A 17,070-nucleotide genomic window follows, 5' to 3' on the forward strand; every position below is an offset into this window, starting at 1 on the left:
ATAAGCACCTGTCTCCCCAACCGGGACTCTGAAACCACACAACTTCCCCTCCCCTTACATGGAGGAAAATGGAGCCCCTAGGTGGGAGTCTGCCCATTCCTAGAGCAGGCTGCAGGGCTGCAGGCCGGGAGTGGGAGTGGGAGTGGGAGTGGGGGTTGAGGGAGGGGATGGAATAGGCCAGGAAAGGGCCTGATACAAACTTGTGGCTATTGTGCGTCACCTGGGAAGAAACTGCCCCCTCCTCCCGACCCCCACCCCCAGTCCTGGTTCATGTCCTCCCTCACCCAGACCCCGCTCACCCTGCAATACCTTCCATCTCAGACCTCTGGCATTCAGGGTTTGGACATCCCCCCCCCCCCCCACCCCGTGTGTGTGTGTGTGTGTGTGTGTGTGTGTGTGTGTGTGTGGCATGACAGAGAGATGGGCAGCACCCAAGAGTTCCTCACCCCTGCACTCCCTCCAACCGGAACCCAGGCTCAGAGGGCACCTCGTTTCCTCCATCCATGCAAACTGTCAGCACAGTGGAAGGTGCAGGAGCAAAAGCAAAATGCTCGTGGTAAGTCTGGGGTTGCCACTTCTTCCTTAATTGTGGTCTCTGCCTCCACCGCCTCCCTCCTCAGCACCTCACAGCGCTTTGCCCCCACCCCACTCAGGTCAGGTGGCCTCAGTTTCCTCCTGGAAGGGAGGAAAGGGGGACTTTCTGTTGTGTTTGGACACTGTGCCATCCCAGCCGGGAACCAAAAGAACCAATTTGCAATGGTGACTTTCAGAGATACACACAAGTGGAGAGAAATGTTTCTAAGTGTGGAACGACCTGTTTTATTGCTCCCATCGCATCCCAGAAAGCACTCCACACTGCTGAGGCTGTAAACAGGGGCCACGGACTGGGGCCATGGACAGAGAAGGGCCGAAGCCACTCCCATGGCCCTCCTTGGGGCCATGGGGCACAGCTGGCCAGACTCTGAGAAGCACAGACCACTGCAAAAGTCTTTTTTTTTTTTTTTTTAAACTGTGCTTTATTTAGGGCTAAGCTGGAGAAAGCGTCATCCAATAGTTACAGAAGGTTACAAGGAGTTTTAGGGAGTTGAGTGTGAAAAGAGCAGTTGTACTGAACTGCAGCTGTTTTTTTTTTTTTTTACAACATCTGGACATCCTAAAAGGAGGAGCCAAGAGAAAGAAAAAGAAAAATTTAAAAATAATGATTAACCAACAAAATAGAAAGAAAGGAAAGGCAGGAGGCCTGAGATAATTGTTCTAAAACAAAAAAGGAGAGAAATGGTAGGTCCACGGGCCCCCGGGCCTCCAGATGAACTGGTCGTCAATGAGAGGAGGGCACCAAGGCAAACGCCAAAGCAAGTCTTCCCAACGGTGCAAATAAATTATAATAAATATGTTATACTTTAAAATATATGTGTTCTTAAATAAATCAGTGTTTTTTCTGATTCTGAGTTTTTTTAAGCAATGTCTTTTTTAACTGCTCTAAAGTCATTTACCAAAGATAAATATCGTGCTTTCATTAAATAGTTTTCCTTGTTTTTTTTTCTCTATCATTACAATTAAAAGTCCTACAAAATATGCAAATTTATTTACAGAAAAACAGAGCCGGCATCATTTAAACATCCCTGTTTTTCAAAATTCCTTGTAAACAGTTTCAGAAATTCTTCAAAGATTGTTTTTTTTTCTCTCTCTTGTTTAAGGTTTTTGTGTGTGTGTGTGTGGTTGAGTTGTTTTAAGATGAAAGTTCCCAGGTCTCCCTTGCCCGGAAAGTCTCTGGAGCAAGCATGGAAGGCGAGTGAAGCGGGAGGCGTCCAGGGCTTGCGGAGAGCGGGCGCGCAGCTCCGGAGCGAAGCGAGGCGGGGGCGGCGGGCGGCGGGCGGCGGGCGGGCGGCGCGGGGCGGGGCGGGGCGGCGCGGGCCTTCCTGCCCGAGGCAGCCGGGAGCCCGCCGGTCTGGGCCGTCCGGCCTGGCCCTCGGGGTCAACGGCGTCGTCATCCGACAGCACTCGCGGGGAGAAGGGATTGATGCTCAGTCTAAACTCTACAAAAGTACAGTCCTACAACATCTGGGATTTTAGCAGTAACGCTAACTTCTATAAGTTTTTTTTTTCCTTTTTTATTTTTTTTTTATTTTTTGCTTTCCTCTAATTTTTCTTCTATGATATAGGTATTTTAAACTTCTCCTTTTTTAAAATTCTGTACAACTATTATGTTTTTAAGAGGGGGAAGAGTTAGAAGCATTTACAGACTTTTCACAACAATTCTCTTGCCTTGTGTGTCCCTTTTTTTCCCCTTGTTTTCTCACACTTCACAGTTAATGAGTTTTAATAATTTTGTTGCTTTCCCCAAATATCCACCAATTTGTTCATCTTAACAGCTCCATCCAGACATATAATACAGAAAACCATAGGAAAGTGTCTTCGACTTGAATGAGGGTAATCAAAGCGCCTCTCAAAGTATCAAAGAACTATTATCTTGCTGTTTTAAAAGCATTTAAGCAATATTTTTCCTTTTTTTGTGTTTTTGTCTTTTTTGTCTTTTTTTTTTACTTTATTTTTTCTTACATTTTTCATAGAATCGCTCTAAGCTGTTTCAAGAACAGCCAGGAGGCAGGAAGGAGGTTCTCCTCCGTTCCCCCTCTATTTGACATAGAGCTACACATCTGCAATAAAAAGTTTGGTCCTTTGGTCCCTAAATAGCTAAAGGAATGACAGATAGAGATGCTCAGTGGCGGCCTCCCAGCCGCACCCTGGGGACCAGGTCCCACCACACCGCTTGCCCCAGCCTGCCTCAGGCGCCCACGGGCTGGAAAAGCCCCGGGGATCGGTAAGCAGCGAAGCGTCTCTTTCCAGTTCCCAGCCCTTCAGCCTCCCCATCCGGTCTCAAGTTACTTTGTTTTAAAAGTTGCCTTTTTGTGTTTTTTTTTTCTCGTTTTTCTTCATCTTCTTCTTCTTTATGTCATGTGTATTTTCTCCGAAACACGTGCCCTCTGAACTCCATAGACGCTATACTTTCCTTGAAGAAATGTTACAGTCACAGAGTGTCTGGAGTCCTCAGCTTGATTGATATTGGCTGATATGTCAAAGGTGTCATCCAACAGTTCTCATTTATAAATAGAGAGAGAGAGAGGTTTGTTTTTTAATGTAGCCCGTTCAGCATCCTGCCCTAAAATGAAGAAAATCAGGGCTGATTAAGCCAAGAGAGGAAACACAAAATGCATCCAAACACCAAAAGGAACCTGCCTGGGGGTTAGGGTGGGAGCTCTGGGGGATGGCGGGAGGGAGGGAAGAGACCAGTATGAGAATTAGTCATGATCATGATACATAAAGAAGAAATTGACTCTTCTATTCAGAGTAAGAAACCACTGGGAAGTCTAGTGGAGATGGTTGTGGCTGAGTTTAGCTGTTGGGGGAGGGGGTCTCGATTTGGGTTCCTTTAGAGTTCTGGATTGGGCGATAGCTCAATCTAAGGGATGAATTTGGGACTATGAGATATGAATTTATAATTAAACTGATCTCTGAGGGGTCTATCCCAGATACAATATGTATACAGAAGCCTAGCAAACAAGACAGCAAAAATCTAGCAGCCCAGTCCACTCCTCCCCAACTTGAGGAAAAGCAAAAAAGATCCATGACATGAATTTTGCTGAATCCTTGCCCAGTTTCCAGCCAACTGCTTCTTTCCCAAGGTCAGTAACTATTTGCGAGGCTATGTATATATATATGTATATCTGGATATATGTGTAGAATATATTCACCTGCACATATGTGGATATACATGGATATGTGTGCATGTATATATGCATAGATACACACATACACACACACATACACATAATATTTTTCTCATACATGCCAGGGAATTTAGAGGAAATTCAGAACTTCAAGGGGGTGGATGGGAGAACCTAAAAGAAATTAGAAAGGATTTAATCATCAAACTTAACTCAGACAGTTCTTGATTTTGTTCTGAATGGTGGCTTTTTTGGCATTTTGTTTTGCTTTTAAGAAAAAAATCATGATCTGACTAGAATCAGAAGGAGAATGCTTAATCATTGTGAATTAACAAATGAGACTCATCTCCATTCTAGCAGGCAGCTTCCACTTATACATGGGGGTGACTGGTTACATCAAGAAAGTTAGAACTGCAAGGCCCCCAGTTGAGGGGACAACGTCATGCGTATATCAATCCATGCTGGCAGGTTTTTCACACTGTTGATTCAACAAACAGCAAACCGTACACAGCAATCTAAACAATTACAACACCAAATAAAATAATAATAAAATTAAAAAACACTTGTCAAGGACCCTTTTTCAGTTGTAAACAAAAAGGTGCATTTTGCTTTTGTCAGTACTGTTTTTTCCAAACCAACCAAAAAACCCTCCCAAAACCCCAGGCCCCCACCTCCCCTCCCCACATTTAATTTAGCAGAAGTGGCTATAATACAAACCTTACAATTGTTACCAGGCTCTCTCTCAGAGGCCTCTGGCTTTGAACTCTAGTTTTTTGGTTTAGAATTTTTTTTATCATTCTGTTACTGTAGAGATTTCGTTTTTGTTTTTCCTTTTGAAGTGAGATTTAAAATGGCCTAACTGGAAAAAGACCAGACCCAGGAAAGTGTCAATTGAAAAAGGCCCCCAAATTTCTAGAAAAAAATAAAATCACAATATTTTCAAGTGCAAGTAAATAAACCACGCATATTTTTAAGATGTTTTCCTTATTTTTAAGAAAAAAAAAAAATAATGGTTTGCACAGTTAAATGATCCCATGTTCGATAATTCAGGAATTCATCTTTATTTTTACTATTTTTTTTTTTTGTGCTTTCGTTTTGTTTTTTTCTCTATGTGACATCTAGAGAAGCATAAAAAACGCTGAACAAGAAAAACCAAACAACAGAAAGTAAAACCACTGCAAGCACCAAGAACGAAACAAAAATGAGCACAGCAAAAAAGATCGTGGCAGCACAAAAGTCAAGAGAATGCACGTGTGATCATGACTGGCCAATCATCAACTGATACAACATCCAAGAAAAACGCTCCAATCACAGCACCTCCACGAAACTTGACGGCAATTGTCATGCAACCGATTCTTAGCCTTGTTACATGACGCCATCATGTCACACTGTGAACTTTGAGTTGATTTGAACTTACGGATGGGGGACTGTTTTCTCCACTCTCATGTGATTACGTGAACTTTATTCCTAGCTCAGCGCGAGACTGTGGTGGATTTGACTGGCCCTGGTTGGGTTGTTGGAATTTGATTGAATGACAAAAGAAGAAAAGATTTATATATATATTTATATATGTAGAGAGAGAGAGAGAAAGAGAGGACAAGAGTGTGGGTTCGGGGGAAGGAAGGGGCAGGGCAGGGCGGGTGGGGGAGGGGAGTGTGGGAGGGCGAGGAGAGTCGGGTGGAGGGTGGAGAAGGGCAAGGAAGAAGTTAAAACAAAATTAAAAGGAAAAATATTTATACAGCACCAGACCACAGCACCAATCTAAAAGCTCTGATGAGAGAACAGCAGTAACTCATAAGAGAACTGAAAAGAACTCAAAGGATGGAGGAAGCAGCAGACAGACGACATGGGCACATCAACACACACACGCACGGTTGTTTATGCAGACACATGATACACTGTGAACAGTAGCAGAACCTCACACAGGACCACTAAGGGCATCCATCATGCGTTGGGAAGGGGGGGTGTGGGCGGTTTGGTGAGGGGGCCAGAAAAAAATAAAACAGCCCCTCAAACCACCTTGGCCGGCTGGCAAGCAGATCGGGGAGCACGTCTCTGCTTTTTATCACCCTTGATTCTTTCTCTCTCCCCCAGGTGCGGAGCTGTCCTCACCTCCCCAGCCTTCTGTGGCTTCAGCCTGTGGACCAGCAGGGGGAGCCTGTCAGGGTGACCCTGACTGCAGGGTAGGTCAGAGGCTGCTAAGGTGGCTGTTATATCCATGAGGTCCATCCATGAGACACTTTGCTGCCACAGGACAGTCCACAATGGCAGCAGCTCAGCCCTCCCACCCTTTGAGCCCCACCTTGGCCACTGTCCCCAGGGAAGGGTGTCTCCACTACAAGCGAACCCACTGTATGATGTTATGATCCTCTCCCCTTCACTTCTGCCTCAACCCTCTTTCCTCAGGACCTTCAGAAAATGAACATGTTTAGTTTTCAGATTTGGAGGAAATCACATCAACGTTCCTAGAAATCTATAAACAGGCCCTGGCACTACTGATTTCATTTCACGATCACCTCACACCCTTTGTTTTGCTCCCAAGGTGGCCCATGTGCCCAAAGTGAGGCTGCTCTGGGCACGCAGAGCCTTGAGAAGGCTCTGCAGCTGACCCCACGATAAGGCCATATGGAAGACCGCAGGGCGCCCTGCAGGGTAGCTAATGCAAGCAAGGACGGCCCGCCAGAGAAGGGAGTGCTGTGCCCTGGATCCCAGCCTCTGCTATCACTCTTGCTCTGCTGACCTTCCCTACTCCACGTCTTCCTTCTCCATCCCTTTATACCCCACAGTCCTCCCTGTACAGCTCTAGGCAGATCCCTCACAACCCTGGCCTGCCTTCTTTACTGCTGGAGCCCTAGGTGGCTGAGGCTGCTTTCCCTTCTCTATCAAGCATCACCAAATTATTCCACTTTGAGTTGTCTTCTGCACTCCTCACCATTGCATGGTCCTTTGCCCCCAGCCAGGGATCTGGGGGGAGGGTCCCCAGATCTTTGCCCTTGTCGTGGTTATCCTTGACCTTTCTTCCCAGCCCTCTCCCCTGCAGCACTCAGGCACCAGGTTTATATGCAGGGTTTCCAATCCACCAGGATGCTACACGCAGCCAGCTTCCACTCTCAGCTTTGTTTTCCTTTGAGGGAAGGTGGAAGGGAAGCCTGGGATCGTGAAATGTCAGTGTGGATAAGCTGCAAAGCAGCTGAGAGATGACTATTTTAAGCCCACACCCAGCCTCCAGCTCTGCCTTCACAGAAGAGCTCCCAGCCCCTCTTTTCCTCCCCAGACCCGTCGGGTCTGCCTAGCCAAGCTGGGTTCTTCTTATTCCAACAGCAGATCTCCCTCACACAAACCAGGGCCCACTGCATGCCCACTGAGTCCTGACATGCCACCATCCCCTGCATCACCAACCCTCCCAGAAGCCAGCCCTTGGACCCACCCAGGGTATCCAATTGGCAGGTCCCTTTGGGTGGGAGAAGGGGCCTAAGAAAGGAGAAGGGCAGTGCCAACAGGTGTAGGCTACGGCAAGTACAACTAAGGGACCCCCTGGAGATCCCTCCTTCCCCCTTCCCCCAAGTCTTGAGCATCTCACAGGTACCCACTTCCCTTCCCACTGCAACCCCCAAGCCTGCCCCTTATCTTAGCACCCTCCTTCTGTTTCAGCCTCTAATTTCTTGGGAAGCCTGAAGACATCATGTTAAAATGCCATCTACATGGAGATTAAAGGTCACCTTTATTATAGAGTTAAAAGGGAAGAGACAGCCAGATGGATGACCCCTGAAAAGCAGGATGTCTTGACATGTCCCCTCTGATAGTCAGGACACTCTGTGCCGGGAGAGTTGGGTTTATCACTCTCCTTACTTGTAGGGGTTAAGAGCACAGCCTCTGGAACTCGGCCCCTAGCTTCAAATCACGGCTGTACCACTCAGTAGCTGATGGGAAAGTGACTTGACCTCTCTGTGAAATGGGACTAATAACACTGCGTACCTTATAGGCAGTTACAGTTATTACCTACAGGAACTGTGCCTCATGAGTGGTAAGAACTGTGGAAAAGTCTGTGGTTCTCATCTTTCTGGCCTTTTAATCTCTGGTAGAAGAACCCATTCTGCTGTTTAAACTACTCCTCTCAAGCCCCCATCCCAAGTATGACTGTCAGCCGGTTCTACCTTGAAGGCCACTTCCCACCTTATATCCCAAACAACAAATCTGCTTCCATCATCCCTTCATCTGAGAATTTCTCTGACCTAAAGGTTCTATTCTTCTTGGGTTTTAGTTGCATCGAGGTCAAGGAGTCTAAGACAGAATGCTTTCAGAGAGTCACAGGGGCCCCTTGAAATCTCAGGGCACTGCTTTGGAGTCTGTCTCCTCTTTAAAAACCCTCTGATGACTCCAACACCTTGCTTTCAATAGTGAAAATATGGAAGCCCAAGAGGAGAAGCACCCTGACCCAGGTCCTGCTTTAATGGCAGAGCTAAGCTTATTTAAGAGAAAGTTCTGTATCTGGAAAGGGCTGCTTTTCCCTATGGAAATGCACCCATCTGCTGGCTGCCTCCTGATGTCTGTGTGCACAGAGCCAGAAGCTCCTTGTGGGCAGGATGGTGACCCATTCACCTCTGTGTCCCCAGCACTGAGCCTCGCACCTGGAATGGGAAGCTGCCCACGCTCTGAATGAACATGAGTATAAGTCTCTGTGTCTTCTCACAAGCTGGAGATGAGCAGGGGTGGAAACTCAGGAGGCAAGAGAGGCGAGTTTGGTTTTCCAGTCTTGCAGAGAGTAGAGGCTCAGCCACCTTCTGCAACAGAAGGTGAGTGCTGGCTGCTGCTCCTGGCTGGATAAAGGGTGCTCTACTAGCAATGGTGGGATTTGAGCAGAGACTGGGAAACTGCATACCTCTTTCCCAAACTCCAGGCTCTGAACCTCAACTTGAATGTTTAACTCTCACATGCCTGAGCTTTCTCCCAACCCCTCATTTCCAGGCATGACAACTCTGCATTTTTAGTCACTTGGGCCAAAGCCAGGTGTCATCCTTGGCTCCTCTTTCTCTCACACCCAACTCTCATTACAAACAGCATCCTTGGCTCTGCCTTAAAATACATCTAGACCTCAATTCCCTCATACCACATCAACTGCTATCACCCAGACTGAGCCATCCAAGCACTAGACCTCTGCTTTGGGCTCTGCAATCTATTAGCATAGCAGCCAGTGGTCCTGCTGACATGCAGGTTAATCACATCACTCTCTATCCAGAGCTCTTCAATGACCACCCGCCCCCCAGCCTCCCATTTCAGAGGATGGGCCAAAGTCCATACAGTGGCCTGTGGATCCTTCATGAGGTGGCCCCCCTCACCTCTGGGGCCTCCCCTCTCACCATGCTTCCGTAATTACTCCCCTCCAGCCACCTTGGCCTCCTGATGCTCCTGAAACACACCACCAGGCCCTCACTTAGGAGCCTGTACACTGGCCATCCCCTCAAAGGAAGGACATGTCCCTCCAGACTCTGACATGGCTCCCTGCCTCACCTTCTTGAAGTCTCTGCTTGAATGTCACTTTCTCAACAAGGCCTACCCTGACTACCTGAGGTAACTGTAACCAACAGTTCTGACACACTATATAATTTACTCTTTGATCATATGTCATTGTTTAGTGTCTCTCTCCCCTGCTTGGGACAAAGATTCTTATCAGTCTTACTGGGGGCTGAGTCCGAGTACCTGACTGTACCTGGCTGGCCTACAGTACTGCTGAAGGAATGGAGGGACAGAAGGCTGGGCAGCCTCAGCCTCTCTCTGGCCTGAGAATGAGCTGACCCTGCAGGAACTGACAGCAATGGGGGAAAACAGACTGAAGGTGGACTTCTGACGTTCTGGCACAGCTCCCCTCTCCCCACTTTCCCAGGAAGCTGCTTCACCCAGGGCAACAGGTGGCCTGTCAGAGGAGTGGCTGGCTGTGTCTCCAGCTGCAAGGCAGGACCCAACTGAGCAGGAAGGGTCACAACTACCCACACGTCCTGGACTCAGTAAAGCAGGCAGGGCAAGTGGGCCCAGTGCTACACCGTCACCATCCTCAGCTTCTGTCCTACCTAGTTTTGGTAAAGTTCCCTTTGAAAAGTCCTGCCCCTCTTCTCCAGACTGAGCTATGGGGAAGTGGAGGGGTGAGGGGATCAAGGGTCCAAAGGCCACCAGCCTTCCAGGCAGGAGAGCTGGGAAGGGAGAGCCAGGGAGTCTGCGAGATGCCAGAAGGCCCCGGCAGAGGGCTACAGCTCCCCAGAGTCTACTCTGCCGCCCGCCCCCTCCACCAAGTCTCCCCGCCCTGGGCTTGCCATCGGGCAAACAGGGACGACTGTGGGCCCGGAGGCGCAGGCCCAGGGCTCACCCCACCTCGGAGCGGCTCCCTCACTGCTGCTCCTTTTGGCTCTGCGGCAAGGGGATGGCCAAACCCGTGTCCCCCGGGACGACCACCGCTCTGCGCTGCCCCCTAGGCACCGGGCGAGCAGCGGGTCTACACGGGCGCAGCGAGTCCAAGGCACAAGCCCGAGGTCCGGCCCACGGAGGCCGGGGGGCGGCGGGTCCGTCCGGTGCCCTCCCTAGCCCCCCACCCCCGCGCCCCGGCGGCCCCCGGTTACCTGTGCGAGTCCTGGTCTCCCCCGGGGGACGCTCCCGCCGGCGCTCAGTACGGGCGATTGGCGTCTTTGGGCCGCTTCAGCTGCACCTTGAGCCTCTTCATGCCGATCTGGAAGCCGTTCATGGCCTGGATGGCGGTCTGCGCGCTGGCCGGGTTGTCGAAACTCACGAAGCCTGGCGAGACACGAGGGACGAGGGCCTGGGTTTCCACTGGGCCGCCCCGGCCGGGAGGGGTCGGTGGGGAGCAGGCTGGGGCCGAGGGTGGGCGGGGCCTGGCCGCCGGCGGCCCCGCCCTGCGCTCCCGCCCCGCCTCGGGGCAGCGGCGGGCTCGAGGCTCCTCCCCGGGCCCGCCCCCGGCCGGCCTCACGCCCGCCCCCAGCCCGCTGGCCCCGGCCCCTCCCGGCGCGGGCGCTTCCGAGGCTCGCGGCCTCGCAGACCGGCGGGGCCCGGCGGGGCCTCCCCGGCTCCACCTCGGCTGCGGGCGGCGCCCTCTCCCACGAGCCGGGAGCCCGCGGCGCGCGGGGCTCGGACGGGCGCCCGCCCCCCACCCCGGCCGGCCCCGGCACCTCAGCCCTCCGCGGCGGTGGGAGAGGGCGGACACACCTGCGGGTGGAGGAGTTTATTGGACACTGTCCTCCCTGACAGGAGGGAGCCTGGCAGCGGGAGGGCACAGGGTGCCGGCCTGGGGAGAGAGAGGAGTGCGAGGGGGAGGGAGGGAGGCACCACGGAGAAAACTTCACCGCCGTTTCGGGCCGCCCCCTTCGCGAGTGCCGCCCGGCCACAGGGGGGGCAGAGGCTGACAGTCCTCGCGGCCCCTCCACCCCCCTCCCGGTCCTGGCCGAGGCTGTCCCCAGCCGGGCTCCTGGCGGACACTGGGGTTCAATCCAGACCCACTCGCATTTCCCCACCACCTCGTACCCAGGGGTGTGGGCATCTCCCTTTTAGTTAGTAAAATTCCAAGCCCTGGAAGCAAGCGCTCTTGCCCTGGACTAAGCACGCACCAATTGATGTGTCCCCTGTGAACCACCCCCATAACAATAATAATAATATTATAACAATAATAGTACAAATTAACACTATTAGTGAAAATCAGTTGAGAGCCTGCAGAAGTTCTTTTCACCCCTTCACTCCTCCCAACATCCGGGGATGGACTATAGAACCATCCATGGCTCCCAGTCACCTGAAACACCAAGTTCCCAGATGGAGATGGATCAGGTTCCCAAAGTTCAGTTAGAAGCCACCTTTTTGAAACTTTGAGTGCATTTCCTTAGAGACTCCGAGTTACATCAGCATTTCCCAGAATGGCCCTAACAGGTGCTCCTTGAGAAAGGGGCTTCTGTGGCCTCTTAGGTTTATAGCCAGGCCCCTCTGGGGCAGTTCAAGGCACATTAACAAATAAACGCATCCCCCTCCCACCCCAAATTCCCCAATAAATAAACCTTTATCTTTTTGTTTGTCCTAGTATTTCCTGGAATTTATTTGACTTGGAGGCCTGTTATCCTGTAAAATCTGCCTTTTATTTATTTTTCCTGTAAAATCTCCCTACAAAATATATGAAACTGAGCTTGGCGAAGTTCCCAGGCCATCCTGCAAACCTGCTTCATTTGGAGGACTTGTCCCCAAATAGCATTAGATATGTAAGGGATAGATGTACAGACCCACTGACATAGACACTGTCTTCTTAATTGTCCCTGGTACCTCCCTCGCTCTCCCCTGTAGGCTGTTTCTCCGTTTTTACCTTGCCCCAGACACTGTCCCCATGTGGCTACTTTTCTCTTTCTCTTGTGTCCTTCCTGCGTTTGCTCATATTTGCTTTTGCAGCAAGGCACCATCAAAAACAGGGGAGGGTGTGTGTGTACAAGCGTGTGAGCTCAGATGGAACCGGTCAGAGCCGGTCCCAAAGCAACATAACCAACATCTGTAAAAATCCATATTCCAAAATAGATAGGAGAGGTTTAGGATTATCCATAGTTGAAGATTAGCATGAATAATCCTCCCACCTTCTCTTCTCATCCCCTCCCGGCCCGGCCCCTTCCTACCAACCTGTATATCTGACGACTAGTCAAGCTGTTAGCAGAGCAGGGCCTTTTTCACATGTGTGAATGGTGTGTCTGTTACACAGCTCTCCCCAGACTAAGGAGGGTGGCTGAACCAAAGCCTCTCTCCCTAGGGGGACAAGATAGCCTGACTGTGGGTGACAGGGTCCACCGCTCCCTCCTCTGCAAGCCCACCAGCAGCACCAGCTCTGGCTCTACCTGGCCACCTGCACTTGGTGGCTGTTTTTGCTGGAGAGGAGACAGGAGAAGGACAGAGGGGCTGGAGGTGCTGTGGTGTGACGGGAGGGACAGCCACTGAGAGGGGAGAAGGGGCAGAGAGGTCCTGGAGGAGGGAAGCCCAGCTCTTCAGAAGCCTGGGGGTTGGGAAGGACCCCAGGCTGGAGGGAACTTTTCTTCCTCAACTAATTTTGTTAACTGGCTAGCAGTCTGGGAAGGGAACTTGTCCCCCGCTGGCAGGGCTCTGGGCGCCATCTCCCATGGTTTCTGTCTTCCTTCTCCAGGGCCCCTTCCTCCCTCCTCCCACTCTCAAGAAAGCTCCTGCCTCCCAGACCCTGGGAAGCCTTGCAGATAGGAGGCCCTCCTGGTGCCCCCCCCCCCAGCCCTTCTTTCAACTTAGCAACAATTTGTGCTGCCCATACGCTCACAAAAGCCTCTGGGAAATTCTGTTTATGCTTATAAAAAGCAAGTGGGGCCTTTGAGGGGCTCACTTTAACATAGGATCACATTTACAACAAAACAGCCCCTCTTTGGGGGACTATGGAGAGATCTAGCCCTTCTCGAGGGTCTACTCAGGCCAAGCCCCTCACACACACCATCTCAGGTAACCTCAGAGCATCCCGGAGAGCTAACTGCTAAAGTCCCCATTCCTCACATGAGGACACTGAGGCTCAGAGAGTGAAATGACCAGCCCATGAGTGAATGCTGGAGTTTGTTCTCAAACAAAAGGCCTCTGGGAGAGTTGCAGAAGTCTCGGATGTGAACCAGAACCCAAGAGGCTTAAGGAGGAACTGCTGGGCCGGGCACGCATGGCTGGAGACTGTCCTTTTTCAAGGGAGATAGATGTTTAGTGCTAGAAGTTTGTTCAAGAAGAGAAGAGCCAGAGTAGAGGTACTCAGGAGATTTTTTTCAGCAAAAAAAGCAGGAAAAAAACCTCTGTCCTGGAGAATTTAAATGGGCTAATGGTAAGGGTAGTGTTTGGACAGACTAAGGAAATGCCTTGGAAACACTGGGTTGCTCTGACATCAGGGACAGCCAGGGACCGCATAAATGTACCAAGGACTTGGCTAGAAACCAGCAGCTCTATCCCAGGTGCCCAGTGCTTTGTGAGCTCTGAGCAGTTTTCTTTGATTCATGTAACATCTGAGGCTTACTTAAAGAGCAAATGCAAAGATCTCCAGTTGGTTGTTTTTACATAGGTAATTGTAGTTCGTCAGAAGAAACACTGTGGAGGGGTGCAACCCTGCCTTTTTCTTTGGCTTTGTTTCCCCAATATTCAAAGAGAAATGAGCTGCTGAAGCAACTCTATGCCATTGTAGTACCACAAATTTCCAGGGGAAGGGACAATAGAGCCAAGATCTTGACTGCTCTGGGGAACGTGCTCTAAAACCTCAAGCCCTTCATGGTTCTGGCAAGTTGGTCTCCAAAGTGGAATTTCCTTAACATGCTCTTCCCGATGCTTCTATACTCATATGCCTTCTCCCTTCCCCCCTCCACTGCAAGCTGTGACCTGGGTTTCCTGGCCAACACAGACTCCTATTCTGTCCGCACAGCCCCAGAATTTGGAGGTCAACCTGGAGGTACTACGCTTCTGGCAGACTCAGCTCTGGTTCCATGTGTGGCTCTCTGGGGACTGGACTCCTTAGTCCTTGGTGAATCACGAGTGGCTCTGGCCCCAGAAGGAAGGGCTGATGGAGATGCAGGAGGAGGTAAGAGAGGGACTAAAGAGGAATGGAGGGGGGAGGTATGGGGATGAGGTGGGACTTCAGGTCTGAAGCAAATCAAAACACAGGATGCCCAGTTAAACTGGAATTTCAGATAAAGAGTGAATACTTGTTTAGCATAAGTATATTGCAAATATTGCATGGGCCATATTGAATGTAACATTTCAGACATTATACTCAAAATGCACCCATTGTTTATCTGAAATTCTAATATAACTGGGCATCCTATATTTTATCCGACAACCATACTCTAAGATCCTCCCAAGTCTTCCCTCCCCCATCTAACGCCCTGATACCAGGCAAGTTTCCCCAAAGCTGTATCTTCATTCTATTACCTTCAGTTCAAGGACCTCCTACCACCTTCCACTGCTTACCACACCACATGAAACATCCTCACCTGAATGGCCAAACCCTCCCCAGCACAGACCCTCCCTCGCAGATGGTCTCCCCTGAACCCTCCTTTCTCCCCAAGGCCTCCAGCATCCCCACTCACTGTCCTTGGCTCTTCTCATCCCAGCCCCATGCCCTTGTCCACTCTACACTCCCTGCCTGGAATCCCCTCCCCTTCCTTTATTGACATCCACCTGCCTCTCTCATTACTCCCTTACTAGGTGCCTTGCAGACTTCACTGCCGTTGGGTAGGTGTGGTTTTCACCTAAGCTCAGACCTGAGGCTTCCTGAGGGCAGGGACCATTTTTCACTTCCTGGCTCCTCAACAATATGGCTCTGGTGATCTGAGAGGAGTGGGTGGGGGAAGGAGAACTGGATGGCAAGAGGGGAGCAAAGAGCAGGGTAGACAGAGAAGGGGGGTGGAGCAGGACAGAGAGGTAGACAGAGGAAGCTAAAGGAAAGGCAGGGTAGAGGCCTCAGCTGGGCAGATCCCCTCCCCAAGGATCATGCTCAGCTTCCACCCAAGGGCCACTCTGACAGTGTGAGGAGAGGGGCTCCGGGGAGAATGGGTGTTGGTGAGCTCAGCTTGCTGCCCCCTCCCAACCCTGCCCAAGGTGGCTCCACCCCTTCTCAGTGGGTGGGAATTGGGACTGGTAGCAGAGCGGGGAACCTATCTCTTGGACTGGGAAGGGGGAGATGTAGAGCTGGAGGAGAAGTGGGCAGGGAAAGCCAAGAAGCCAAAAGTAGAAGAGAGAAGGGTGAGAGACAGTGGCTGGAGGCTGGGCCATAGGGAACACTGGGGGTTGGGGGTGTGGGGAGCTGTGTGAAGGAGCAGGTTAAAAGCAGTTGGACACCGGTAAATTGGTGCAAGCACCACCCTGTCCTAGGTGAAGCTAGTTGGTTTGTTATCTTTACCCACCAAAGCATTTACTTTGGTTAGTCGCCCGATCCACAAACACTTTCGAGGAGATGACATTACCGAAAGGGAGGAACATCTGCATCAGCTCAGCGTCCCCAAACTCCTGGGGCAGATGGTAGATGAACAGGTTACAGCCCTCGGGCCCTGCGGTGAGGGGAGGGGGTGGGGCGGGGGAGGAGGGATGGCGGGGTGGGGGGAAGAGAGAGACAGAGGAGAGGTGAGCGAGTTAGGCAGCGGCAGCAGGGAGGAGTGGGGGCAAGGTTAGGAAGGGGGGTCTCATCCAAGATCCAAGAAGAAGGGGGGCTGCTGAGCCCATGGTCTGAGCTCCTGTTTCTGCTCTGCCCTTGGGCAAATCACTGAACCTCTCTGTGCCTCAGTTGCCTTTTCTGCAAAGTGGATTTATAACAGGGTGCCTGCCTAGAAACCCTGGGGCTCCAGGGGTGGAGGTGATGAGGAAAAGGGGCGAACACCAGGCTTTCTCAGCGGTGGAAATCAGGTGCTGAGGAAGGGCAGAGGTAGGGAGACCTGGGAGGACCTGCTGGGCCTCCCTCTTGCCCAGACCCTGCTGAGGGGAGAGCAGAGGGAATTGGCCTGAGGCAGCCACACCAGGGGTGCTGGTGCAGGTGGGTGAGAAGCTTCATGTCACCTTCTGCACCCAGAGGTTGGCAGCTCAGCCCATCCTCCCCCCTGGCCTGCAGCCACTCCTTCCCATCTGGTTCACAATTGCCCCACCTTCTCAAACTCAGCCCTGGTCTCAAAGGCAGAAATCAAGAGTTAGCCTGCCTCCTCCAGTGGCCTAGGTGAACAGGAGGGGATCCACAGCAAGGCTCCAAGATTAGCCAGGGTACCCATGAGCCTCATTACATGAGAGGCTCCCTATTTAATTACAACAATAACAGCCCCGATGCTTCTATAGCTTATCATCCCCACTTCACAGATGAGAAAACTGAGGTCCAGAGAGGTTAAGTCACCTGCCAAAAGTCACACAGCTAGTGGGGAGTGGAACCAGGATATAGATCCAGGCCATCTGCCTCCAGTCCATGCTTTCTTCTATCTATCTGACACAAATCTCAACGCCCCAGAAATTCTGAAGAGTTGAGGCCTTTGGATTTCTGAAATTTCCAGAAAAAATGTAAAGATTTATATTTTTCTTTTTAAATGACCCAAATGCTCGATTTGAACTCTCTAAAATGAAAATCTCTCCAAGATACCTCATCTATTTCCTGCTACCTTAAACATAGATGCCACATAATTTAACCTTTTAAAGTGGTCATTTCAATGGTTTCCAACCATGAAGGCCATGCAAAGGAAATAGCTTCATTTGTCAGAGTTGTGTAAGAGCTGAAGCTCTGATCAAAGGCTGGTGGACGCTAAGCATGAGCTCAAAGTGAAGGCTGTAAGGCACCGACGTGGGCTGATAGGCTGATAGGTGG

The 17,070-nt window shown here is 50.9% G+C and overlaps 1 protein-coding gene across 14 annotated transcripts in view; it reads right to left on the minus strand.

Moving 5' to 3' along the window:
- Positions 1–1,907: 1,907 nt before the first annotated feature.
- The window catches only part of CELF4 (CUGBP Elav-like family member 4), a 289,320-nt gene continuing 274,157 nt past the window's right edge, over positions 1,908–17,070 (minus strand). For 8 of the 14 annotated variants that reach the window (XM_087819062.1, XM_087819061.1, XM_087819059.1 and 5 more), the window contains exons 11-14: positions 15,698–15,781; positions 10,935–11,013; positions 10,334–10,505; positions 1,908–3,160 (exon numbers count right to left, since the gene is read on the minus strand). In XM_087819062.1, the coding sequence (XP_087675188.1) occupies positions 3,134–3,160; positions 10,334–10,505; positions 10,935–11,013; positions 15,698–15,781 (362 nt within the window). In that variant the 3' untranslated portion in view covers positions 1,908–3,133. Of the gene's footprint in view, positions 3,161–4,826; positions 5,230–10,333; positions 10,506–10,934; positions 11,014–15,697; positions 15,782–17,070 lie in introns of those variants that run through there. The other 6 variants (XM_087819060.1, XM_087819056.1, XM_087819052.1 and 3 more) reach the window with 3 other exon arrangements.

Source organism: Miniopterus natalensis, chromosome 7, assembly GCF_054644295.1.
Source record: "Miniopterus natalensis isolate mMinNat1 chromosome 7, mMinNat1.hap1, whole genome shotgun sequence".
NCBI classification, from domain to species: domain Eukaryota; kingdom Metazoa; phylum Chordata; class Mammalia; order Chiroptera; family Miniopteridae; genus Miniopterus; species Miniopterus natalensis.